Here is a 27,784-nt window from a genome sequence, read left to right as displayed (position 1 = left end):
CACACAGATGGATGTACGTACGTGTACGGGTGGCAAAAAGGACAATCGAAGGCGGCCAGGATTTGCTTTGGCCGGGCCCAGAGGGTTGGTCTGTGTTACCTTGGTCCTGGCTCCTCGATTCCTTCGAGGCGGGTGGCAATCGTCCTCCTGTAATTGGGATTTGTATTGAGTTATTATTTATTGCCCCTCGTCCTCGTCCTTGCCCTCATCCTCGTCCTCGACTTCGGTCGAGTCAAAATAGAGAAATTATCGGCAACAACTTTGCGTGTTGAATTGATTGATTTGCTTTCCTGGGGCACAAATCCAAATTGCAGTCTATATTTGTATCTGTGTCTGGTGAAGGGAAGCATTCAGACTGTTGTACCCAAACTCATTTCTTATTTTGCAGTACCTTACAGTACACTTATGTAGGTTCTAAGTAGGTTGTATTCCCAAGTTGGAAGTATACGTGCTTGGTTCAAGTAATATATACATTCATTCATTTGAAACATAGTGCATTAATGCCTTATAATTCCCAACAAGTTACTCCAGGACAAGCAAGTTAAGTGTAGTGAAATTGTACCTTAATTTATCAAACATTCTTATTATACTTCCTAGCTTAATACTATGGATTAATACTTGTATGATTATAATATATTATTTTTGACCCAATACAAAGTTATAAATTGGTACCTAACCATCACTGTGTGTATCTGTGTCTGAAGTCTACTGCGTTGCCTTTGAGCGTATGTGTGTGGCATGCGGGTCCTTTGCATGTCAATAGGTGCTAAAAATTGACTTTCGAGCAACGCCCAGACGAAACCTGATTGAAACTTAATTAACAAGCCTCCGTCGCAGATACAGATACATGTACTGTATCTCTGGCAACAGAAGCCAGTCCCCATCAAAAGATAAACCCCTGACAATCACTCAAAGCTGGAATGAAGGGGGAGGGGGAGGGGGAGCGGGGCCATCGGGATCCGAATCTGGAGGGGCATGCAAAATGCAGCTGCAGTCTGCCAACTGCCAACATTTACATACTTACAAGGAAAGCGGCCGAGGCAGCCCAACCAGCCGAATGATATATAAAAACACAAGAAATTTGACATGAACTGTGGAGATTTCAACGCAAAGATAGCGCCAAAAAGATGCCACCGAGTGGCAGTGGCAGTGGAGTGAGCGGGACAAGGAGTTTGGCTCCTTGAATAATGGCGGCCTCAATCAGGACCGAAGAACCCAAGCAATTGTAAGAAAATCTGAAGGGCCAGAATGAGTGGATGGCTCTGGGGTCTGAGAAAGGTCTAAAACTCTGCGGTCGCCGCTTCTTCTGCCCTTCGTCATTGTGGTTTTCTGGCAGCGAAGAGAGACAAAGATGACGCGATTGCTAGATTTGATAAGCAAAATCATTTGTGATAAAATAAATAATTGAGTTCGTTTGCATATCATGGGAAAGCATCTCTCGAACTCCAGAACAAACGCATAAAAACACACGGCATATACTCGTATTTCGTATTTTTCGGGGGAATGAGAGAAGGCCATAATAAATTCATAGGCACACTCATAACTTTTTCCAATTGTGTCACAGATTAGGCGGGGCCCCAAGATAAACGCCTTTAGACAGACTTCAATCAAATCGGACGACTATCGGCAGCAACTATCTTTCGGATCCCCACCTTAAAGACCTCCACCCCCCTCCCACTTCCCCCTCCCCACAGCAGACGCACCTCCAATTGCGATAAAGCGTTAAAATTAATTATCGAGTGCCAGCAGCGCAGCTCAGTGCGTTGCGCTGTCAAATCTTTATCGCATAATTGATTTCATAGCTACTGCGTTTGCTTTCGGCGCTGCTTTCCTCAAATTACATGCCAAGGGCCATGGGCCGAGCAATTGGGGTAAGAAAAATATCTAAAAAAAAAAAAAAAACTGAGGAGAAGAACAACAAACGGCAGCCACAAATCACACATCGCGATAAGAAACTGTGATTTTTATTTTTTGAAAAACTGATTTTTGATTTCCTGTACAATTTTGATTAAAAACCGTGTGGCTGGCTGTCTCGTTCTCTTCGTGTCTGTCATGTTGGGGAAAACTTCTTCGCTGGCTGTCAATGAACGGCTGAAAGACAAATTGAAAACAAAGTCTAATCAGTTGAGCAATTGAGCAATTTTATATACCCCTTACTTAGCGGATTAGATGGGGGTTTCACGAGGGCGTAGTTCTGGTATTATTTAAGATCGATAGTATCAACGTTTAATGCCCATAAAAACCGCGGTAATTGTGTAAATGGATATTATGGTGGCATTACAGATATTAAAATATATTTGTATGGGATTAATGTAAAAATCATCATCATAAATGAAACAATATTCCTAAAAATTTAGATGAATTCTTTTCAGGTATTTCAACTAAATCAAAATGTATCCTTTTTGAAGATATTTATTGTTGAAATTAGTTATGATAAATGTTGTTTTTTTTAGTTAGACAAAGTTAAGTTTTAATAAATAAGTTTTTCCAAAAATGTTTTCTTAAGTATAATTTTAACGATAAAATCCTTTAAGAACAAATTTAATGATCAAGGCTTCAACACATTAAATCTCCAAAAGCCAGGGTAAAAATAATTCGATTTAAACACCATTAAAATTGAAGTGTTTCTTATAATTTTCTTTGTTGCTTCTGGTGGCATTGTTGAGAGTGCGTTTGGAAATCTAATCACTGACAAGCTATGGCTGCCTGTATTCGATAGATAGTTGCTGATGGCACACTCGAGGGGATGGATAGCGAGGGGAGGGGCTGTGAGGGGCTTAAAATTGATTCGGACCGGGTTGAGAAATGGTTTGAGATTTGGCAGCCGATACGGCTTATGCAAGGTGCGAGGTAGGAAAGTTTCCGACGGATTGTGGCCGCAATGTTGCTGCGATACGGCATCAATAAGGTCCCAAGTCAGTGGAATATCCTTAGCCACACCTCCACTCCAAAAGGACCACCATGTGTCGTGGCTGCTTTTGTTCCTTCCTGCGGCCTTTTGTGTCTGCCGTAATTAAAACTTAAAACGCTTTTTGTTTTGCAAGCAGCACTTGAACCATTGTTCGCCAGCCCACAAAGTTCACAGCCCACCACCCGCGACCCCTACTCTGTATGTCTCGACCAACAAAAAGGAGGAGAAAGGAAAGTATCTCAAGTGTGCTCATTGTGAAAATTCCAATAGAGAGCGTGCGACTTCGTTGGCATTAAAAAACCCCCGATTGTTTCAGGCGAACTTTGCTGAGCAGGAGTTTCCACTCAGGAAAGTAACAGAATAAGAATCGCAAACTGAAACAGGAGCGGGATTCAGGACTCAGGACTCAGGACTCGAGGTTCAAGTGGGCCAAGGAGCACGTGCCCGGGTTCGGCGTTCAGTTCAAGTGTGCCAATATGTTGCAGCTTCGATCGGGTGCACATGCCACCACACGAAAAAAAGGCACTACAAAGTACCTAAAATTATTGCAAGCTAAACAGTCAGAATCATTTTAGCATTCGTTTATAGCATTCCGATTTCGTGCTTAAGGGATAAGGGAGTAATTAACCATATTGTGAAAAAGTTTACACTTGTAAAACGATTCAATCAAATATTATACAATAAAGGGATAAGGTCCATTTATTAACATGATAGCCAACAAGCTTGCAAACGTTGTTTGTATTATATAAATCGATTTGATCTTTCCTATAAAAACGATCTGTTTTTCATGGCTAGGTTAGTTTGTTAATTCAAAATGTTCAAGCTTAGTTTGTGCCTTCTTTTTTTAGTGTTCGCCGTGGGATTAGTAAGTAATAAACTGGATACGACAACAGGGATCAATTCTAAGCTCACAAAATCGTTTTCTTAGTGTTTTAACTACAAGCCGTACACGGTTTCCATTGTGTCCTTCAATCAGTCGAATGAAACTGGGGTATTTGATACAACCACATTGCGTTTGATCGGACGTGAACGGTTGGTGAACGGAACAGTTGAACTGAAAGAGGATATGGATGATAGCCACTGGAGTTTCGCGGGAGAGCTATATTTCAATCCCACCGAAAATAACAACTTCAAGCGGATGGCCTTCAACATTCCATTGACACCCATATGCAAGGCGTTCAAAAACTACCGAAAGTATTTCTCGAAACATGCCGAATACGGAAAGCAAACCAATTTTCCTATGCATATGGATGTCTGTCCTGTTCCGAAGGGCACTTACTATCTAAAAAACATTCACCTGAACTCGGATAACTTTCCACTCATGTTGCAGCGCGGCTATATGCTAGGCCAAGGATTGTTTTATTATGACGGCGTACACGTCGGCACCTATTCCATTTGCACGATTTTGGAGGATGTGGATTGAAGTTGTGGAGGAGGAGGAATCAATAAAGTTAAGATCACAATAAGCTAACTTTGGCTAAAATTATTTAAAATCTCCCTCAAAGCCAAATAACAACTTTAATTGGTTGTTAAAAGAGTACTTTTTATTTACAAAAAGTTAAAACAAATAACAACGCAAACTGAAAATCCTGAATATTCGATGTGATACGATTTTAAATTATATTTGAAGTTAAATGGCTGCAATTAAGTTATTTCATTGAATTCGAAAATAATATTATTATTTTATGCTATTTAGGGGAATATTAAATTCAGTTAAGCAGTCTATTTTATTAAAAAGTTTCTGTACAATCAATTGGTACCTCAAATATTTTGGCCGAAGTTTGCTTTCTTTTTTGTTTAATATATATAGCAAATAAATTATATTAAATTTAGCGTACATTTTTTTTTTTTTGAACAAACCAATAAATGTAGTAAGAAAACTATTATTTATAAATTATGTCAGTGCAAATAGGGAATGCGCCTATTGGAGTGCCATTTAATAATATAATATAATTTTTGGTTGGCAGTCTACCTGTGTACATGTGCACCTGTAAATCCGACGCATAAATCATCAATGCAACTGCAGCAGGCCAAATATATAAATCGACCAAAATAGGCGCCCGCAGAGATGTCCGATTTTCCCTGGCCTACGCCCTCGTTTACCTCCGACCCTCTACATCTCGTCCTGGTTCTGGTTTTAACCCTCGGAATTTACCTGAGCCTGTGACGAAATATTTAGTCGAAAATATTGTCCCTAATGCTGGCGCCAGACAAGTCTTATGCTGATGATGATGACAGACTTAGGCACCGTACACAAAACAAATCCAACCTGTCACACTAACGACTTCTGCGAAGACAATGGACCCGGTCTTGGCCAGCTTCCCCTTCCTCCTCGCCGACTGGCTTCGTCTATAAGCCAAAAGTGTTGCACTAGTTTCGAAGGGTTTTCACCTGGGAAGACAAAGGGAACGGGGATCTGGAGGGCTTTGTTTTCCAACGAACGATTCTGCCCATCGGCTGCTGTGTGTGGAAATTGTGCATGCATTTTATGGTGCAATTCCTTTGTCCTGCCGGCGAAGGCAGGCCAATATTTTTATTGCCCGTGTAGCATATACTTGTAGTACCGTACGAGGCCAACAAATAGCTGCAACAGCCGCTAAGAGTTATGACCCGGCGCCTAGGAGCTCATCTCCCGAACAAAGGGCTGTGAAAGGCACTTTTGGCTGGGATCGGAATTGGCTGGAGTGATATCATGTAGCGATCGTGAACCGACTACACCGATCCGATCCTCGAGCTGTGGATTTTGAGTGGCGCAAGCAGTTCAAATTCAAAGGGATAAGCTATAAAAATACAATAAAAAAATATTGTTCCTTTGACAGGAAACCTAAATTTTAATCTAGATCCACTAATAAATGTTAAGTATACTTAACAGTCTTGAATATGTGAAAATCTTGATTGCAGAAGGCCTTTCGACTTTTAAAATAAACTGCTTAGAAAAAATTAAAAAGCAAAGGGTTCGGAATATGTAAAAAAATAATAATAATGTCGATATATCTAATGTCACTTAGTTGTATGACAGATAAAGACTAAATATAATGAAACCTGCAATTTAAAAACTTGTAAGCCTGGTTAGTTACTTATCATTTGGAATCATGTTTTCATCACATTAATTACTTACAAACAAGCAAGGTACAAGTAAAATATTGTGCATGGTATTCCACTATTTAATTAAACTAGTATTATATAATACAGATAAAGGGTACAATGTTGTTTTCAAGGTCCGCTTTGGTGCTATAAATATCCGGAAAAACTTAAGGCTTATGTAGTTCAAATTATATTACCACTGGTGTTAAACAGTTATGGGGACTCGTTTTTATATTTTACTTATGTTAATAGGCGAGGCCTACGTAAGTAGCTTAAAGCAAGTATTAAATTGAAATATTGTTTTAAATGTCAAATAATTTTTAGATGATCTTTCCAAAAACCTATGAAGCAAGTTTCATATCGTTTAACTCAAATGGCACCGAGTATGCTGATTTCAGCAAAATTCGATTTTTGGGTCGAGAACGCATGGCGAATGGAACTTTGGAATTGAAGCTGGATTTGGACGATAAAAACTTTTCCGTTTCCGGCGAGAGTTTCCTTGATTCTACTGGCAGTGGAGAGTACAAGCAGCTTCCCTTCACGATTCCCAAACAACCGATCTGCCAGGCTTTGGAATCAAATAAAATTTTCTTTGAGGCCAGCCTGAAGCGTGGAGTCAACACCGACTTTCCAATCGACACCAACCCGTGTCCCGTGCCGAAGGGGATCTACTATTTCAAGGATGTGCTCGCCAAAACTGACAATTGGCCGTCCATAATGCCGCGAGGATATTTCAAGGCCGTGGCCAAGCTTTTCAAGAATGACGAATTGGTCGCAGCTCTTGAAATTGTTGTTCGCATTACAGACCTTCCTTAGCTAAAAAAAATTAATCATTTTGATTAACTTGAAGTTATATTACAGCTTCTTTATTCTAAGTAAGCAAACAAGATAGCGACAAAGTTTTCATTCCTTTTGAAATTTTGGTTGACTTAACAATAATAAATAAAGAGTAAAAAAAAGATAAATAAAATGATTTTTTAATTAGCAGATAATAACCACAATCAATATCTTCAGATATAATAAAATCTACATATCGAAAGTTAACATTGTTTCTTTTAGTAGACGGTTCTGTTAAAGAATATGTGTGTAGGAACTTTAAACTGTGAAAGATATATAATTATATTAAAGAGAACAAACTGCTTTAAAATAAATGACCATTTATATGAATGAATGAATATGAAGAATAAATGATTATTATTTGCAGTGCCGAGAGTATTTGGGCTTGTTCGGCTGTTCATTTAAACAAATAAGGATTGATCCAAAACTAGAAATTGTATACTTTCTAATATTTCACAGAATATAATGGTTTATTATTTTATAAAAACAAGAAAGGAAAGCTAACTTCGGGCGGAGCCGAAGTTGATATACCCTTGCAGAATACTCTGTAAATTATATTTTCCAAAATTATTCATATGATGCATTCTTAATACTCATAAAAAATCCCAACTTCGTAACTTTAAAAACACCAAAGTTATGGCATTTCCAATCGTTCAGTTATATGGCAGCTATAGGATATAGTCGGTCGATCCTTATGAAGTTTGGTAGGTCGGATTGATTGGCCAAAAATAAAACCCATAGAAAATACCAACTTCCTAACTTTACAAACACCAAAGTTATGGCATTTCCGATCAATCAGTTATATGGCAGCTATAGGATATAGTCGGCCGATCCTTATAAAATTTGGTACGTCAAATTGATTGGCCAAATACAAAACACATAGAAAATCCCAACTTCCTAACTTTACAAACACCGAAGTTGTGGCATTTCCGATCGTTCAGTTATATGGCAGCTATAGGATATAGTCGGCCGATCCTTATAAAATTTGGTACGTCAAATTGATTGGCCAAATGTAAAACCCATAGAAAATCCCAACTTCCTAACTTTAAAAACACCAAAGTTATGGCATTTCCGATCGTTCAGTTATATGGCAGCTATAGGATATAGTCGGCCGATCCCGGCCGTTCCGACTTATATACTGCGTGCAAAGGAAAGAAGGGTGTGTGCAAAGTTTCAATTAGATATCTTTAAAACTGAGAGACTAGTTCGCGTAGAAACAGACAGACGGACAGACAGACGGACAGACGGACAGACGGACAGACGGACATGCTTATATCAACTCAGGAGGTGATCCTGATCAAGAATATATATACTTTATATGGTCGGAGATGTCTCCTTCACTGCGTTGCACACTTTTGACCAAAATTATAATACCCTCTGCAAGGGTATAATAATACAAAACAAGTGGTAGCCAGTGGTTAACAAATTCAGATACGACTAAATTAGTGTTAATGATTATAAGTGTATATAACTAAACCGGGATTTTTGAAACACGGTTTTTTTGATAAGCTTTACATGTACTCCTATTTAACGACAGGGTCACTCAACAGAATGCATTATAAATAGAGCTTGCAGCTCGCAGTTAGTAAGTTAGTACAATACAAACATGCTAAATTTAAAGTTATATATTTTTCTAATTTTTTGTTTTGCCGACGTTTACGTAAGAAATCCGTGTAAATTTCAATGGACATCATATGCTCTTCATATTTCAGATGTCCTTGAGGCATTCGTACGATGTGGGCTTCGTGTCCTTTAAGGCAACTGGTTCATCGGTGATGGACTACCAGTTCCGGATTTTAGGACGCGACCGCAGGCTCAATGGAACCCTCACCTTGACGGAAGACGTGGGCGGCGAGCACTTCTCCGAGGAGTTCCAAACATATATCGACTCCAGTGGCAGTGGCGAGTACAAGTTGCTGCCCTTTTCGCTGCCCCGGCAACCCGTTTGCGAGGCAATCGAGTCCTACTGGAGGTACTTCGCAGCGAGTGTGAAGTTTGGGGAGAACACGAATGGCCCCTTCGGCAATGACACATGTCCCCTGCTGAAAGGACACTACTTCTTCAAGGACATCATTATCAATTCGGACGACTGGCCGCTCGTAATGCCCCGAGGTCAGTTTAAGACCATTATAACCTTCAGAAAGGATGAAGACATTGTCTGTGTACTTGAAATAGTATGCCTCATTGAAAATAAGATTAATTAATGAAGGACGTGCTTATTAACAATTTGCAATATTGCAAGTTTAAATCATTAAAACTTGTATTGGGTAAGTCCTTACAAGAAAAAAAGTAACTGCATGTTAAGGCTTAAACGAACTTTTTAAATCATAGAGGAAAGACAAAATTGCAAAAAATTATATTAGGTTTTTGGTTTTTGTTGCAAAAGAAGTTATGCATGTGTTAGATATTTTCTTATTCATTAAAATGATGATTGTTCTATTTACAATAATTGTGCTCTTGAAGAATGTTATTTTAATATAAATACAAATCTAACCATATCAATCTAAATTTTGTTGATTATTAAGGGACAGTGAATTTTAAGAAATATTTTCTTTGTATGTGCTTCAATAGAAAATATATATATTTAAGCGAAAATAGTGTCTTTTATCAAGATGGCCAAGTGTTAAAATCTCTTTATACCATAAAGCCGAGATTCTAGTAACCCCCCTATTGAAAGTGCCAAAAGATCAGCATATCTCGCAGTATAGATCTGCATTGGCAGACAATTCGGCTGGCCGGGGATCACAGAGAATAGCCTCCAACACTTCTCGCCCACTCAAAATGTCCTTCGATCGATTCAGCTGCCTTGATAGGGAAATCCTGCCAAATGATTTCCACCGAAATCTGATATCTGGACCTTGAGTGATTTTCCGGGGCAAGATTGCGATAGCGATCACTTGTCCGATACGGAGATCAACGGCAAAGGATCTCCGGCCAGGATGATGTGCACATTTTCGGCTTCGGGCTAATCCTTCCCCGTCTCGTCTCGTTTTTTTCGGCCAACGCCCAGCACAGACATGCGAATGGGAATGGGAATTGCCGTCGCCGCTGTGGCTTTATGCTAATGATCGGTTCTGGCCCAGAAACTAGACCAAAACGAGGAGGACCGCAGCGCTAAAACCACTCATGGCTCATTGTCCGGCGATTGTTTCGTCAAAAACCGAAACCAGAAACAAGAGGAAGCCGAGCCTAAATATTGCAAATCTGGCCGACCGACTGGGCCATTGTTTTTGGCCCCGGTTCGTTGGCAGTGCGGCGAGTGCGAAAATAACAATCTCTTAATCGGCACTGGCGACAGCATTCAATGAGTTCTGCACTGCCTCTGGCTGGCGAAGAGGAGGAGGAGGAGGAGGTGTACTGGCCCAGGGAACTGGCACTTGAAACATGACAATATCAATTTGTTCGTACAATGGCCTAATCTGATAATCAGTGCAAACATGTCCTTTGTGTCCATTGTGCGTGGAACAATGCAAACGGCATAGTTGTGCGCCAGGATTAGGTGCCAAAGCCAGGCCAGTCGAAAATCGAGAAATAAAAACGCGAAGTAAGGTAAAGTTTCAGTTTCAGCTACAGTTTTTTTTTGGCAGATTGCCCGGACCAGAATGAACTGCGAGTTCATTACGCGACTCTATTAAATGATTAATGGGCATTTTATGGTAAACTCTCCCGTCCCGACGAGCCCCATAAAACGAGCGATCATAAAAGGCAGACAAGTAAAACAAGGGAGCCCCGAGATGATCGCTGCATGTAAAATGAACCCGGGACTCCGAACTCCGGCTTGTCAATCAAATTGCGAAGGCACACAACATAAAAATGATCGACAACAGTGACACTTTGGGCGGCAGGAATGTCGCGGATAAGCATCAACACAAACACAAACACAAACACAGGGAGATCGGGGGAATAAGGTTCATTTATCATCGCAGAGATTGGGGAATGAGAATGGGAATCGGAATGGGAATCGGAATGGTAGGATGGTAGGTGTGGCCTATGCCCAGCATGAATTAATCATCGCACAAATCAAATTGAAATCACGGCAGGGCAAAAAATAATAAAAATATCATAACAAATGCTGCAGACAGCATTAATGAGCCACGACAGTCCCCAGTCCTCGTCCTTCCCATTAGTTGGTTATTGGATGTGAATGTGGATGAGGATGAGGATGCGAATGAGGGTTGAGTATTGCAGAGATACTCGTTCACCACAAATTGACTTGTTTTGCCGGGTTGAACTCCCCACAAATTAGCTGCTCAATTGGGTAATAAAACCAAATGTGCCAATTGTGACTGCACAAACTTTTCCCCTTGGCGAGAACTTCGGCTGTAAGTGCCCCGAAAACAATTGTGCAATTGCATTAATTGCATTGTCGAATGAAAACAAAAGCCACAGGACATCGCCTCAAATGGCTGCTGCATATGCTGGGATTTGTTGGGATATTCTTCTGCGTTTTTCGCTTGGTGGTTTAGAGATAGCGACCACTCAATTATGTCATATCGGCGATACTAAATGGACTTTTAACTTGCTTTGATTGTATAATTTGGACCGCTCTTTTGGGCTTACCTTTTATGGGCGGCCATTAAAAAGGCCAACGAGCTTGCTCAGATTTATCAGCGTGCACGCCATAAAGTAACAAATAAATTTAAATACTAATAATAATAAAAAGTAATACACGCACCACACACACACACACACAACATTAGCTTTCTTTGGTGGCATCCTCGAAAAGGATACACCATGTCGTGTACGAAGGACCAAGCACATTTATGGCCAGCAATTAAATGGGGCTGCCATTTGTTTTATTATAACAGCGAGCGGCATTCAACATCGCCATCATCAGGAGCCAAAGCAAAGCAGCATCGGCATCAGCGATAGGGCTCCGTTTTATTATTATCCTTTATGCTTTTCGTGTGCTATTTTTTCCGTCCACGGCTGGGGGTTCCCTTAGGGGGCGTGGCCCTAGCAGGGGGCGCCCCACATTAGAATAGGCAAAGCTAAAATAAGGGAACTTTAATTGTTGTTCCTGCAGAGAATGGTGAATGCACTTACTTTTGACTACAAATAATCCCTTTATACTTGAATTTCTTTCCAGATTTTGTATACATAAATGATATTTAAATACTAAATGTTTGTTACATACAAGAAGGATAAGTTCTTAAATTATACATTTTTAAAGCCAAAACCTTGAAAGGCAAAAGTTACAGAAATGTAGTTTCTTCTAATTCTAATTATTCACAAAGAAAATAATTTTAAATGTCATGGCTATGCTCCAATTTAATAGTTAAGGCAAATGCTAAAACAATTTCGAAGTAAAGCCTAACAAAATAATTCGAAATTTTATTTTTAAATTTCATTAGACCTATAATCAACCTATTATACAAAGTTTTTTTTCTAATGCATTTGTAAAGTACCAAATTATTGTTGTTAGCGAAGTACCTATTTTTGGCAGGGTATCAGAAGACAAGGCCATAAAAAGTCGCAATGCGCCATAAAAACAGTTAAAGTCAAGACAAAAGTCACACGCACACAAATGCGATTTGGGAGTCGTTAAAAGCGCGCATGTGTGTGTGTGTGGAAAAGTCCTGTACAAATTAAGCCTTTCTAGGCAAACAAACGAGCGCACATCCTTGTTAAGCGTGCATATAGAATATATAACCAAATAAAGCGCCACCGATGAGATCTCTGGGCACCCCCCAACCCCCTCAACCCTCCCACGCCCCTGAGCATGTGCAAAGTAGGTTGCTCAAATCGCACACAACATAAAACATTTTTAATGCCAAACAGCAACAAAAAAAAAAACACAGAAAAAAAACAGAAGAGCAGACAATAAAAAAAGGCACACAAAACGACCATAAAAATGGCAGCTGGCAAAAGAAAATGGCCGCCCCGTGTAACCCCCATTTTCCGCAGTTTCCCCATTCAAGTCGTACACCCCCGCCATCCATTTGGTGGTCATACGTACAGGATATTGTGTAAAAAGGATTAATGTGCCCCTTTTCTCTCTTTGTTTTAATTGCATTGAGGTTAAGGGGTGCCGGGGATTTGGCCAAGAGGAATGGGCCCAAACGGAATGTAAAATGCCCAAAAGCGTCGGAAAATAATGTATGTATGTATGTATTACTGTCAGTGGCGTAGGGAAATCAAATTGGGGACTTAAAAGGCGGATGTAATTTTAAAACTATTACTTTATTGATTTTTGAAAACTCTATTATCTTTATGTGTTAAATTTAAACTTGTGTTTAGTAGACCCCCTAAACTACCCCTTTGGTTTTTGGGCAACCGGCGAATAAAATATATATTTGATGCCATAAAAATGTCACAGACGCCTTGAGTTATGCAGCCAGGACTGTGGCTTATGTGGCGCCCTCGGCCAAATCCCATTCCCATTCCCAAATCCATTCCCCATCCTTTGTCCCAATGCCATTACCAATTTTTCTTGGGCCACAAAAGGCCGGAGCGTAACCCTTTTGTTTTGCACCGTTTTAATTTATATACGACTGCACACGAATTTATTGCTATATTATATAATTGTATTATGTAAGGTCCTCTCTCTGGTAGTTAAGATTTCGGATTTGGCCAATGGAAATGTGAGTGTTGTTATCTTATTTTCCGGCCTTGAATTGTGGATCCTTTTAAGAAAAAATCAAATTAGAGATTTATAAAGTTGATTAAAACAAAAATAAATTGGGGAATATTCTAAACACCTTCTTAATTTATATAGGCAATGTATCTTACTTTAAATATATATTTATGTTCAAACAATATTATATGACGGATTCCTCGAAATTGTAAAGCTTTTCCTTTGTTTTTCCCCTTTTACCAGTCTGGGAAAATTACGACAGTTTCATTAATTCAATTAGGGGGTACCTTAATAAAGCATATGCTCTGCCAGGTTGCCCGACCTCCATCATTTGTTGGCCCAACACCTAACTAGGTCCAAATCAGCGATTCATCTGGGCCCACGCTCTTATTGCCGCCATTGCATGCCCACTTTTTCCAGATTTTTTCTCCTTTTGTTTTCCCATAATTTGTGTTCACTTTATGCAGAGCCTGTGTGTGTCTCTTAGTTAAACATCTCTCATTTATATGCGCCCGAAACGGGCTTTAACTAAGCGCGGTAGCAGTTTAGCTGTCCGCACACGCAAATTTTCCAGGCGCACACCTGCGGTTTCAGCCAAACTGGGAATCTGGCTACAGAGTTGGAGCCAAAGCCTCGGAACTCAGTACCCAGATCAGGACAAGTCGAAAGGCGAAAGGGGAGCTGGTCTTTAATTTATGGCGCTTGTCATATTTTGTTAGACACGGCGATTAATTAAAGTGCAGAACCCGAAGAGCCCGCCAAAAACCCTTGGCGAACCACGGGGCTAATTGAAAACTGCTCTGGGAGATGGAAAACAGAAGGTAACCGCTTATTAAAAACGCAAGCCCAAAATGAACACGAAAAAAAGGAGACCAACTCAAGTGGCGCTGTTTGAGTAGTTGGCTAATAAATATCCCCGGCCAGAGCCTGTCAGTCAGTCAGTCAGTCAGTTGGTCGGTGGGCAAGTGATTCCGATTCCAGCTTCAGAAGGCAGCCACTCAATGGCCAAGTCATCGATATTAGCCCGATTCCGAGTAGGCTCCAATATAAAAAAAACGCCAATCATCGCAGGAGCGGCTCTGAGTGGCAGTCGCCGCCGTAAACACAAATGAGCACTGCGTAAACCCACGAAAAATATATTTCAAAAGTAAATTGAATTTAGTGCCCAGTCATCCCAGCGAAATGCACTTCTCCCTCTCCGCCCCGAAAATAAGGGGGCGTGGCAGGAGACAGCTCAAGTGCACATGACATGCTAATTAAAAGACAGCACCAGAACAGCCGCTTTTGGAAAGGGGATCTCGATCTGGATCTGGATCTGGTATTGCAGGTAGACATACTTTCAGCCTAATCCGTCTCATGCTGACTGCAATTTGTCAACCGCAATTATAATGCAATTGCGCGATGACATCGTGAGTGTAGAAAGTTTTGGAAAATATATATTTCTTAAGATCTTTGCCCTTAAGTATATATACTTATATATAATATATATATTAAATCAGAAATCTATTGCTGATTGCAGAAAAAATAAAATAAGTAAATAATATATTTTGGATTACAATTCTTACAAGTTTGTAGTATAAATTATATTTTCTAAAGAATTAAAAAGGTTTATTTGGCTTAAAATAGGTTTAATAGTGAGAAAACGAAAGAAATGTATTAGCTTCAAAAATACTTTTAGACTAACATAAACAAGAAGAAATGGGTCTTCTTGAGTTTGTTGATAACTAATATTTTAACAAAGTTATTTTAATGATTATTATTATTACATTATGTAAATGTGTCTATAGAATGAATTTTTGAGAATATTTTTTAAAATGTTATTATCTAATGCATTTTTTAGAATGTTTTTTTAAATGTTATTATATAAATGGCTAGGTGCCTCGTGACTTTTTTTCCCCCATCTCCAACCGATTCCCCCCAGTGGGAATTGTGACTCGTATTTCCCTTGACTTGGGCCACTTCTATGGCCCCAACGGCCTGCCCACGCGATTCCCGGTAATCCGCTCCAGTTGCGCTCTCTCATTGCCGGCCGACCGATATGCCGTATAATTACATGGCTTATTGTCATACGCCTATTCAGCTTATTATCCAAGGAGAAGGCGCGCGCCTTTTGCTTAACTGATCGATTTCGGTGATCGAAACGCGATAATCTAAGCGGAGGTGATTGGGGGTGTTCGAGCTTATTGATCTCCATTGAGGTTGGCTGGCCAACCTACCTTAAATTTGATCTGGCTTTGTTTTTGTTTGCTCGGCGCACCGTCGATTGTCACTCGATCGTAGGCGAGAATTTCCGATCAACAGGCTGCGGTCTCTGATTTTGATCGACGGCAGCAGGCCAAACTTAGACCCCATACCCAGTTAACCAGGCAACGCACACTCAGGTAAGTAGAGAGTCGCAGTCGGGCCAAGATGGATCGTTGACGAAGCCACACAGCGTGTTGATTTATTCCCCACAGACATAGACCCGGTAACTGAGCTGACTGGGGTCTGCCCCGTACATATATGGTGGCTTTATGTGCTCCAAGTGTATGATATCTCTTTGGCGAAGAAATAATAAACCACACTACGATGACGACCATAAAGTGGAATGACTTAGAAGCGAATGTAAAATGCCCTTATGTACGTATTGAATGCTCTCAAATTAGGGTTTGAATACCAGGAATTTTATTTTCGATTTAAGGCCATATAACATTTAATTTCCTTTGCTAGAATGATCTCTATTAAATCACAACGAATGTAAGGATTACAAAAATTTCCATAAAACATAAGACACTCATCAAAGTATTACTTAAAACACTTTAAAACGGCGCCCTTCTCCGCGCTTCTCAAAACGCCTAGCTGGCCAAAGAACCAATTCAAAATTCCTCCGCAAACTCGCCATGAATCACTCTGAATGACTTATTTCGACAGTGTAGCGCCTTGATAAGTAAATATTATGGCATCTTAGGCATTACATTACTCCAACACCCTCTTCAACACGTATATAAGCTTCTTGTACGTATTCATCAGGCGCTGCTAGTTTCGTATGCAGCTCAGGATTGTCGCTTGCTCCTCGTCGTTGTCACTGTCGACATCGTTGATCATTGCCAATGGCCAAGGCAAAAGGTAAAGACCACAGGAACAACAATAATAACAACAACAACAACAGCAACAGGAACAACGGCACCGATTGTCAATGACGATGATGATGTTGTTCCTGCGAGTTAATACACTTAAAAAAACATAACAATATACAATAATATTAATATTAAGATTTCCAAGAATTATTATAAACAAAAGCCAAAGTTCGAATATTTATTAATGAAGTCAACATTAAAATGTTTTAACAGTAATGTGAAAGAAACTGGTAACAATTGGATCAGGCCAATAAAAAAAAAATTAAATTTAAGTTCTTTTTAGGCACAAAATAGTGTTTTAAAAATAAATAGATTGAAGCTTTTGAAGATTGAGTTAAAAATAAGATAAGATTTGTCCACCAATATTTTCTCCCAGTGCAGTTGTGGGTTGCCTGTTGCCTTTGCGATGATTTCGTTGATCGCGACTGCAGTTCGGGGCGCGACAAGAATAATTACAAATGTCACATGAAATCAGAAGGCATCATAAATCAAATCAAATTATAATTAAGCATATTTGATCAGTTTGTTCGCCATGGTCCGCAATATCTGAATGTGTCCGCGCTTATCTGGGCACTCTGGTAATGGTAAATGGTAGCGTTTCCTTCAGTTTCTTCACTTCCTTCGACTCCTTCGACTCCGACTCCTTATCTCAGATGCCTGTGTGCGTTATGGGCCTAGTTTCGTTTTGTACGAGTATCTCGGTTTCGTTATTGAATCATTTCTACTTATTTGGCATAAGTAATTGAATTTGTGCTTATTTATGCTGGCACTGATGATGTCGATGATGAGGCGGTCAGGATAATCGCTGCCAATTCATTAATTTCCAAGGCAACGCGTGTGGCTCAGACAGTGGAAGTTGGCTAAAAGGGAAACCAGTTGGTGGAGTAACCCAGAGTTAGCCCAACCGAGTGCCCACTGTACAAACGTTCCATATTTGCCTTTAATATCATTAACATCACCATTCATTTGTCTCTGACTCATGCGACTTGTTCCACTTTGTGGGTCGGCTTAGAGAGCTCGATATGTTTGTTTTGACGCCATATCTAATAATTCGAATAATAAAATCCATGTACGCGTGTGAGTGAAACTATTTTGTCATTGATTTCGATTGGGGAATTTAAGCCTTCGGCCGCCGGTTAAAGCCAATTTCAGCTCGTTGTGATGTTTATGGCCAAAGCCATATATTGCACAATTTATCAGGGGCAAATAAAGGCAAATGAAATAAATACAAACGCTGCTCATATGTTTCGCCGGCCGAGGAGGGCAGAATATTTATGTTTAGATTTAAACATTTGCAAAACGAAAAGTCATAAATTACTTCCGCAGCGGCAAGGATGCGCTCAAGGATGCCACAGCCCAGAGTCTCAACCCCTCACCCCCCCCCGCCGAAAAACCACTACAATCCACATGAAAAATCTTCATTTTACGATTTTTGGCGCACAAGGAGAAGATGGAGAAGGAAGCACAAAGCCAAACACACATATCAAGGAAGAAAAGCCAAAGCTTTCCTATGCCTGCTGAGATAAAACGTTGGCATAGAAATCAGTGGCATGTATCTTATGGATACAGCAGCCATTTTTATTGTGGATTCATTTCGGGGGAGTGGGTTTCTTTCGGTGTGAGGAGGTGGAGCAGGAGGAGCAGGAGAAGCAGGAGGAGCAGGATGAAGATGGAGCTGCCTTCAGCATCTGAGGTGGGCGCAATTGTAGTCGCCGAGGCTGCCTCAACATTAAAATAAATATGTACAAATGCTTAGATAAATAGATACGCCAGCCAAGTGATGTGACTCCTGCAAAGGATGACAGTCAAAATGGCGCAAAAGGAGAAACTCCCAGGAACTGGGCCATGGGCGTAGTGGTAAACAATTCCAGGGTGTGCCTGGATAATTAAGATGGGCCAGATAAGGAGAAATCGTATATTTCAAAACGATTGAACACGTTTGACTTTTGGTCTTAGTCGAGAAATATTCCATTAAAAAAAAACAAAAATGTATAAGGTAAAATGAAATGATTCTTAAAGATGAAATATGACTTAAGTGTTAAAAGAGGAATAGAAATGTTGGAGTGGAAAACCTATTTACTGTTTTTATAGTAAAAGCCAAATAATCTCTTTTATATACATGTTTTTTTTTTGTGAACTTTAACTTTATATTTATTTAAAACAATCTTATCAAAGTAAAAATAAATGTATATTACTTAAAAGGTTTTAAATGCTTATCCTTTCAAGTTAAATAGGCAGTCGAAAATGGAAAGAACTAGTTTTTCTATATAAATGAGTTTAAGACTCTTCATCAAGTAAATAAAAACAGAGTAATTATTTTGCAGAACCAAGAGAACTTCTCTGAATCAAAATTCTTCTTCTCAAAATAATTACTCCTATAAAATGAGTATTATTGTGGGGAATGACGAGTGCTCCTCCTTGCAACGTCCATGAAAAGGAGGGTCGAAATGAAGAAGAACACAGGCACTGCTCATACACACAACATTTATATTTCAGCGGAGAAAGCTCGTATATTATCATAAAACAAGTTGCTGGGATCGTCCAGAAGGGGGAAGGGGCAGGGGGATGAGAAGACAGGGGTGGGGGGAGCTGTTGGGTTGAAGGGGGGGGGTGGCGTGTGATGCGCAAAAGTCGGGTCGTAAATCTTTGCGATAACATTTTATGCGAAACATTTCTTTTTCTGGTCCAGAGGGAGCAGCAACAACAACAGCAATCGCAACAAAAACAACAGCAAGGACACCCACGCCAAAGGAGGAAGGGGGTGGGGCTGGGTGGATGGGTGGGTGGGTGTTTGGTGGTTGCGGGTGGTTTTTGGCTGGCTCTCGGGAGCTGCGTTTAACATTGGCAATCGCACGGAAAATGGCGCGTACAGTGTGCTCCTGCTTTTCCTTTCCCCCCTTTCCCTCCTTCCCTCCTCCATCATCCCCCTCCCTTTTTTTTCGTCCTGCCAAAAGGAAAAAGCCAAAAGAAACAGCCGCAGTTGAAAGCAGCAGCAACAACACCAGCGAAACTTTTGGGCCATGACTTGTGGGCCAGGTTAAAGGCAACGTTTTTTTTTTTTCTGGGTTGCGAGGATAAAATACAGGCTGGGGAAAATGGGTGGCAGGATGCGCCTGCCACGTTTTATTGTTTTTCTTGTATTGCCCCGGCTGCGAAAGTGGGTGGCTTAGGATCTACTGCTCCGCTCTAATGTTTGAAGAATTTATGGCTTTCAGAGATGTATCTATGTGTGGCAAGGGAGTACGGCTAAGAAATTACGGTATGAGGTTACATTTTCTGGTCCAAATAGGACTGTACTTAAAGACCTTTAGTTCTCTTACCTCAGGTGTTGACTACAATGAAGATTTGGTAATAATCATAAATCCCACATACAGAAAGAAAAATTATAGATTTTTGGATTTGAAATTGATGCATATCAAATAAAAGGGGCCTTTTAATCTTTATAATGTTTGTGTTTTTATTGCTCTCATTTAAATTTAAATATTCAAGCATTGTCTTTAAAAATGTGTCATTTTTGGAACTTGGCAATCTGATATTTTTTGCCAGAATTTTAAATACACTTTACTCCACATTTGAAAGCCTTTTTTTCAGTTCACATTTTTGAAAACTATGTCGAGTGTTTTGGCACAACAATCAACAATAACAAGAAGACACCACAAACAGGTATGTCAAAATGATTTTGAGGGGCAACAGGGCACTGAAGGACCGTGAAACTCAATGCTCCAGAGGAAAATCCCTTTGAGAGGAACCCCAGGACAATGGGATACGCAACATCAAAGCCGCGCAAATGCAACACAAGGAGACCCGATGATGTGACAGTTTTTCATCAATTCACCTCCTCTTACATACAAAAAAAAAATAGAAAATAAACTCGAAGCGAAATTGTTTTTGTTTGTTTTCGTGGCTGTCGTGGATGTTTAAGTGCCCGAAATCAGTGCAAGGAATCCTTTTTGTTGTCGCTGCATTTTGTCAAACATGAAAGGCACTTTTCACGATTTCCCCCTTTTGTCAGGTGCAGACATTTTGCGCCATTGTTCGTTTGCGGTTAAATAAAGAGGGACTGAAAGGTATTCCCAATAAACGGAATTATCATAATTTCCATAAAAAGGAGCGCTCCCAGGAAGACCCATGTAATGGCTCATAATTCCAATTTGGAGAGCCAAGTTTCTCACAATTAAAATCGCATCAGGTTGAGGGAAAACTTTCTCACAGTCTTCGGCCGTTGTTCGATCATAAAAATTGCAATAAAATTATGCGCCTAATTTTTGCATAACAACATTCCGAGCCCAAAGTGTCACAACAAATCACAACAATGGGGTTGGGGGTGTACGAGTATCTACAGGATACAGCCTAGTGCAGCAGTAACCCTTAACGATGCACAAATTGCTCGCAGGACCAGCGTCCTTTATGGACAATAAAATGCCCAAATCGATTCGCTGCGGTGTCGCGTAAACAGAGAGTCAACGGTAGCTACTACATCCTCTTCCGAGTTGAAACTTCCCCTGCATTCGTGGACACTTCTTTTCTAATTAGCTTGTCTGTCGATTGTTGCTGCGTGTTGCTGCCGTGAAATTGCTGCGGTTTATTCAAATAATTGCGCATGCAAATTTCTATTAGTCACACGTGGCCTCTGCTTTGTCTGTATCGAACCTGCATCCGTCTATGGATTTTACACTGCGGAATATAAATGAAAAGGATTAAAAATGGATTATATAGTCAACTATATAGCATTAACTTTTGAAAAATATGGATCTGTTTTTTTGTTCTTTGCCAAAATAATGTGAATTTTCTCAGCAGCCCAAAACAGTCAATATTTTTGCTGTGCGTCGTATTTTGACTAATTTAGAATAAAAACGGAATAAAAAAAAAATCTCAAATAAAATTAATCGAATTTCGGGTTTTTAATAAAAATCTTCGGAAATAATGGTCATATGTTGGAATGGCATACCTCTTTGAATTCGTTATGAAATTTCCAATCAAGTGGCATTCACAGCTGAAACATTTTATTTTTGACCATTTTTTGTAAAAAAAAACTTGAAGTAACTCCTTATAAAAAATGCAAAAATCTTTCAAAAAATAAATTTGTACAAATAAACATAGAGTTTAGTAGTGGGTCCAATTTTAGCCCGAAATAACGTTATATCTTGGTCAAAAACCAAGAAATGCAAAAATCTCCAAATAATATTTCCTGCTCTCTTTTTACATTTTGTTTTTGTAAGAATTCAATTAAGAAACGGTGTTTTCAGCTCAGTGCATGTGTAAATCGCCCCCACGTTCGCCCCTCCGCCACGTCGTTCAATGCATGTTCTATCTTCGATCGGCTGCCTGTCTGCTGTGACTTTTATAATTATTTGCCAGCCAGCCGAGGATGAGAATTTGATGTAATTTGGTTTTGATTCGTTGGCTCTCTCTCGTGTGCGAGATACATGACATATCTTGTATCTCGGCCCTGGCAATCTTATCTCAATTGTGGACCAGGCAATTCCCCCAGCGCCGCCGCTTAAGCCACCACCCACTTTGGAAGCCCAGCACACGTTTGCCGTTTGTCGTTTGCCTTTTGGTAATTTAATAGAACGATGCAATCGTCGATACGAGAATGAGAATCCAAGATTGCCCGGGGAATCTGTGGGGGGAAATCGGATTCAGGACGGGCCTTCGCAGGATTTGTCAGGCCTTAATACCAGCCATCCTCCCCCTTTTCCGCATACAGAATATCCTTCTGCTGGGGGGTTGCTGCAGGCGAGGGTTGCTGGTGGGATTTTCGGTTTTTGGACTCCGGTTCGGGCTTGGTGGATTTTCTCTGAGATTTCCGTGCTTATCGGTGGAATAAAATCTCGACGACGGCCACTTTTTGCGGCTTTTGCGTTCGGGCCCTGCCAATTGTTGTCAGTTTAATATTTTAACACAATTATTAAATTATTATTTGCTCTTTTTGTTACGCGATTAAACCCTAAATGGTGAAGTGCAGCGGAAGTTTTCTCTTTCGATTTTAAAGCTGCCAAATCATTTGATTTGATTGTCTTTTTTGTCGCAAAATTATTAATTGCTTTCTGGCTATCAGCATATTTTTGGTGTTATTGCCCGATAATTTATAAATTTTAGATAGCTTGTGTTTTTTATTCGATTTCAATCGATTTAAAACATAAATAATTTTTTTGGGAGCTTGATATTATTTAAATTTCATTTATTTCATAATTTAATTTAAGTTTATTTTGATACAAAATGGAATGATTTCTGCTGGGCCATCAGCATATTGTTAATGCTGCTGGTTTTCCCCCTTTGTTATCATAAAGACCAACACAGAAGCAGTTAAAATGAAGTCAAGCGACAATTTTCATTAAAATTTTCGCATTGTTTCGCTTTTTGTGGCTGGTGTGAATGAGCGAGCAATAATAATGAAAAGGACGAGCTTATGAAACGAACGTCATTTCAATCAGTCGCAACTCAATGACAACTCTGGCTGATTGCTAGAAGCCCCCCTCAGACCCCCTTTCACCAATTCTTTTTACCACCCACCTGTGCAGATTGAACAGGTGAAATGTTAATCTGCATGCGCTGCACGCTTTGTCGGCCAAAGTTCAGACAAAAAGAAATCAGGGAAAAAATGTTTGATAAATGACAAAGGAGTGTGTTGATTGGTGCTGGCAAAGGAGAGGGGGTGTGGCAGGATATATCACACAAATGCAATTATCATGGCAAACAAAGGCGACAGGTTCACCTAGCCAGCTGATAAAGGACGTCAAAAGGATGCGGCGCAATTGAAATTGAAATCAAATAAGGCAAAGAAAGGATTGCAATGCCAACAGCAGCAGCAGCAGCAACAACAAAAACACCAAAACAGCAGCAACATCTCTTGCAGGATAATTTCCCTCGTTGACCAGGGCACGCACTGCTTGCACTGCTTGCTTATTGCTTCGTCTGCGGCTAGAGCGAGATCAGCATAGTGCCTACGAGCATGCCATCTCTTTCCAGGGCTCGCCATTTTTGATTTGGGCGGCGTTTCGTTTGACACTTCATTGACTCTCTCATTGGCCACGGCGCACTGCGCAGTGGGAGAGCGCTCTCTCGCTCCCTCGCTCTCTCCTGCTCGCTCTCTCTCTTGTTGCAGATGTTCGTTGTTGTCGCGAAAAATAGTTTTTCTCCCCTCTCACTCTCCTTTTGATTTTCGCATTTCGCATTTTGCGAGAAAACTTGGCCTGGCTTTTGTTGTTTGCCATAATTTTTGTCACACAGCTGTCACACGCACACTCGCACAGCCACACGCATACACGTACACATATGCACAAAGACTGCGGGAAGCTTGCATAATTTTCTCTTTTGCAAAAGTTCAGTGAACGTCAAAAATATTTGCATTGCACCAACACAGGCACACGCATGCTGGCGTGTGTGTGTGACACCTTTTTTGGACAAAGGTTTTCCTTTTTTTCTTTTGCCATCATTTGCTCTTTCTGGAAAATTTAAGATGTGCTCTCGGAGAATACCTTCAATGTTAGTAAAATTTTGCAAATATCTTAGGATGAATTTAACCTTACTATACAACTTAAGTTTATCTTATTTGTTTTTGATCTAAAGAAATTGTATTTTTTCAATCTAGTTAATTTTCCGTTGCAAATATTTATAATTCATTTGCTAGACTCCAAAAACAACTGTTCCCTTTTAACAGAAGCGAAACCCAAAAACATTTTCAGTTTTAATGGAAAGGTTTATATACTCTCTAACACTTTTTCAATCCTTGTGACATCTTTACTTTATTAAAAAAACTAATTAATAATTTGTGATGCATTCTTCTTCTTTATTCTTTATTTTTTAAAAGTTATTTTATAATCTTAAAATGAATAACATAATTTTATAAAAATGTTTAGAAAATACGGGAGAGCAAACTTTGTTAAATATGTTTAAAATATCTACGTATATATTTGCCAGTTTTTTGTATAGCATAAACTTTGCATCCTCCTCTTTAATCCTGAACCCCGGAACATATTTGCATCTTTGATAAGTTTTTGTGAGGGTTTTTATGCGGGCTAACATTTGGACGTTGTAGACTTTTTGGCGCTTACGCACACACTCGCAAAACGTCACACAGATACTCACGCAAATACAGACGTATGATATATAACCATTTGCGGTGTTTACTTTTTGATGGCCTTGCGCAAAATGTTTGTATCAATTCATTTTTCACAGCTTTCGGTTTGTTTTTTATTTGGCCCTTTCGGGGCGACCGTGTTAATTGCTTCATTTGCGAAAATGTTGAGAAAACTATTCGTCGCTTATTGGGTGTCAATAGTTTTCCATTTATTTTTGTGGGCATTCCTCGTTGGCATCTAACCATTTATCGATAGTTCGGGCCTCATTAAAATAGCAATTTAATTTCGACGATGGAGTGTTGATTTGATTCGATTTAGTGCAGGCAGTAAAAACTAAAACCAGCCATTAAAACTAATCACAGTCTAAGAGGCACTTTCAGATACAATCGATCCGCAATTGGAATGCGGCGAACTACTTAAAATGAACTCATTAGCAAGTACAACCATTCGTCAGATAGCAGGCAAATAAAATACGGTTAAAGAAAGTCTTCAAGGCACTGAGAAAAAATTTAGTTACTTTTAAATTGCAGTTAAGTGTTAAAGCTAAAGTGTTACCTTGAATAATATGCGTCAAACCGATGACGAAACGCTATTATTATATATAATCCTACCTTTTTTATTGTAGGTATCCATTTACTTATTGAATAACAATTTTTTTTATTTAAAGAAGCAAGAGAATAACATTCAGCAAATGTTTTATTAAAAATACAAATGATTTTCTTAATATATATTCCTTCGAAACGAAGTACTACCTTTATAAATCGTATTTTATCAGGTGGGAAACTCTTTTATTTTTTTCTGTGTGCTAATCGGGGGCAAAAAAAAAAAGGGGGCGGCTGCTAGCTGTTAACTGTTGGTCAGTGGCCGCCGTTGGCCAAGTGAAATTAGGCAAAAGACAAGCGAGGGCCATTAAAATCAAAGTCAATAGCCGACGACGCGTCAACTCTTCGGCTGGCTGCTGTGGCAAATTCTCGGGAAAAGCCATAAAAGTAAAAAATCCAGAGTGACAAATGAAGTAACTCCAAAATCATGCTCGAAAGCAGAGCGGAGTGTGGCTCATGCGATACTCGCGTTCACCGAAAATCTCAGCCAAATCAAATCATTTGTATGCGCCACGCAAGACCAAAAAACACTCACACTCGCATCGCATGAAAAAACCTGGGACAACCAGCAAATAATCGTAAAGTGACGGGCTCGTAAAGGTTGAGAGCAGGAGACTGGAAGACCTCAAGACTTCGAGACTTCGAGACTGACCATTAACCATTAAAGAAGCGCCGCAGACGCTCCGAAAAAGTGCCCAAAACACAGCAACAAAGGCCATGAAAATGAACGCGTGCGAGTGGAAAAAAAAAACTATAAAAAATAAAAACAAATCCCCAAACGTAATCCCGTAATCCCAACGCAAAGTAGAAAATAAGGAGAAGAAAGCCAAATCGGTTGAATTAAACGAATAATTGGAGTAGGGGTTAAGTGCTCAGTGGCTTAATGGTTGTGGCCATTTTGGCCTTCATCTTAAATTAGTCAATTTAGAATAAATGGTTATGTATTTGGAATATATTACCTTTATTCTCCGAAATGTCCTTTAATCAAATTTGTATAATAAACAAAGATTTCATTTCCAATAAGATACAAAAAGTGGTTACTGTTTTAAAAAGTAAACGTTAAACTTTTTTTTATTAATTTTCCATTATTTTATTCTATAGAAAAAAAGTATACTTTTTGAAACGGCATTCTTCTCTTAATTATGAATAACTTAGCTCTCGTTAAAGGTGAACTTGCAAATAATTCACATTAACTGAAATTTATTCAAGTTTACTAAATATAAACTTGTCAAAAGCATTAACTTAAATTATACATGCAAAATATTTGCAGTTAACATTTATAAACTGTTTTGAAAAGGGAAACTTCCTTTTTCTGTTACAAATATTTTTCTTATAAATAAAATATATGATACACCTCTGACCATTAAATTCGTAGCTGTCGGCATTTTTACTTCCATGAAAAGATTGACATAAGTCGTTGGAGTTTTGTTTATTTTTTATCCCACTCATTAGCAGTCTCAAATTTCTGGTTTGCAACGAGAGTATCAGCCGAGTGCCTTATAAAGGATGCTCAGATCTACCGAAAACCCAGACCAAATAAACGCCCACAATTATGATATAAACAAACAGGAGCAAAACCAACAGATGGCGGCCAGCAAGGATATGCTTTCTGATCATCAGAAATCTACAAGAATCCCCGACAAAGAGAGGGAAAGATCGGAAGATCTGCAATCAGGGTTATGTTTAGTGCCATAGTCCCTCTCCACTTGGCCCGATTTTATCAGCGAACATCTATCTCTGGCTCTTTCAAGCAGAGTGTGTGACACAATATGACATCAAATTACTTGCCGCTTGCAGATCCAAGCCCGTACCCCTGCCCCTGCCTCTGCCCCTGCCTCTACCCCTACCCTTCCCTGCCCGAAAACATCCCGCCCCACCCCTCGCATGACCATCCCCTTTACCGTTCGTTTCCCGCACGCCCCGTCGCACACGATCGCCTATCTGATCGCAGCAATCGCAAAAAAAAGGAGGACAGAGAGAGAAAAGTGTAAGCTCTCTTGTTCTGCTGCACTGAGGAAAAATTGTTGTAAAATCGAAAACGTACAATGTACAAAAATCTATGACAAAAGGAAATAAATGCCTGGGAGGAATACCAAGCTACAATTCCTTTCTAAGAAATTTTATTTATATTGATTTTCATTACCATTTAACCATACACCATTCAATTTAATAATTATTTGGAAACCATTCAGATATTTTAATTTCTTTCTAAGTAATTTCATTTCTGGTGATTTACATTACCATTTAAACATACACCATTCAATTTAATAATTATTTTAAAACCAAATCAAATTCAAAATGTAGCTTAACTTTTAATAAATAAATATCAGGTATGATAAGAGGCCTACATTATTCATTCTTTTTTAGCTGAGTAAAACTATTGGATCATTAAATGTATAGACTTGGCATTTAACAGTTTAAATAAATCATAAGACAATCAAATGGGCAAGATATTAAATAAAGTTTGTTCCCAGAATTTTCCTTCGACAAATTCCACTTATAAAACGAAGCATTTTTCGGTCAGAAAATATTCCCTTGTTTTCATATCCTTTTTTCTTAGAGTGTGCACTTTG

General features: G+C 39.4%; 3 protein-coding genes across 3 annotated transcripts; all 3 read left to right on the top strand.

The window, feature by feature from the left end:
• The first annotated feature begins 3,725 nt into the window (after positions 1-3,725).
• On the top strand, positions 3,726-4,389 carry LOC108044248. The gene is made up of 2 exons (XM_017123186.1): positions 3,726-3,776; positions 3,840-4,389. Exons 1-2 carry the CDS (start codon positions 3,726-3,728, stop codon positions 4,332-4,334), a joined length of 546 nt encoding a protein of 181 aa, XP_016978675.1. The 3' UTR covers positions 4,335-4,389.
• Positions 4,390-6,192: 1,803 nt separating this feature from the next.
• On the top strand, positions 6,193-6,954 carry LOC108044258. The gene is made up of 2 exons (XM_017123197.1): positions 6,193-6,258; positions 6,320-6,954. The coding sequence occupies exons 1-2, from the start codon at positions 6,211-6,213 to the stop codon at positions 6,809-6,811; spliced, it is 540 nt and encodes a 179-aa protein (XP_016978686.1). The 5' UTR covers positions 6,193-6,210; the 3' UTR covers positions 6,812-6,954.
• Positions 6,955-8,454: 1,500 nt separating this feature from the next.
• LOC108045923 lies at positions 8,455-9,036 on the top strand. The gene is made up of 2 exons (XM_017125414.2): positions 8,455-8,492; positions 8,545-9,036. The coding sequence occupies exon 2, from the start codon at positions 8,545-8,547 to the stop codon at positions 9,034-9,036; it is 492 nt and encodes a 163-aa protein (XP_016980903.2). The 5' UTR covers positions 8,455-8,492.
• Positions 9,037-27,784: the final 18,748 nt, after the last annotated feature.

Source organism: Drosophila rhopaloa, unplaced genomic scaffold (genome assembly GCF_018152115.1).
Source record: "Drosophila rhopaloa isolate 14029-0021.01 unplaced genomic scaffold, ASM1815211v1 contig_167, whole genome shotgun sequence".
NCBI classification, from domain to species: Eukaryota; Metazoa; Arthropoda; class Insecta; order Diptera; family Drosophilidae; genus Drosophila; species Drosophila rhopaloa.
Note: the sequence above shows the minus strand (reverse complement) of the source record. Positions and strands in the feature narration are given on the sequence as shown.

What these genes read in the sequence shown, in the direction of transcription:
- LOC108044248 (XM_017123186.1), top strand. Translation starts at nt 3,726, where the DNA reads ATGTTCAAGCTTAGTTTGTGCCTTCTTTTTTTAGTGTTCGCCGTGGGA. An exon ending in TAGTGTTCGCCGTGGGATTA is followed by an intron (nt 3,777 to 3,839) that starts GTAAGTAATAAA and finishes TCGTTTTCTTAG; the next exon opens with TGTTTTAACTACAAGCCGTA.
- LOC108044258 (XM_017123197.1), top strand. Translation starts at nt 6,211, where the DNA reads ATGGGGACTCGTTTTTATATTTTACTTATGTTAATAGGCGAGGCCTAC. An exon ending in TGTTAATAGGCGAGGCCTAC is followed by an intron (nt 6,259 to 6,319) that starts GTAAGTAGCTTA and finishes AATAATTTTTAG; the next exon opens with ATGATCTTTCCAAAAACCTA.
- LOC108045923 (XM_017125414.2), top strand. Translation starts at nt 8,545, where the DNA reads ATGTCCTTGAGGCATTCGTACGATGTGGGCTTCGTGTCCTTTAAGGCA.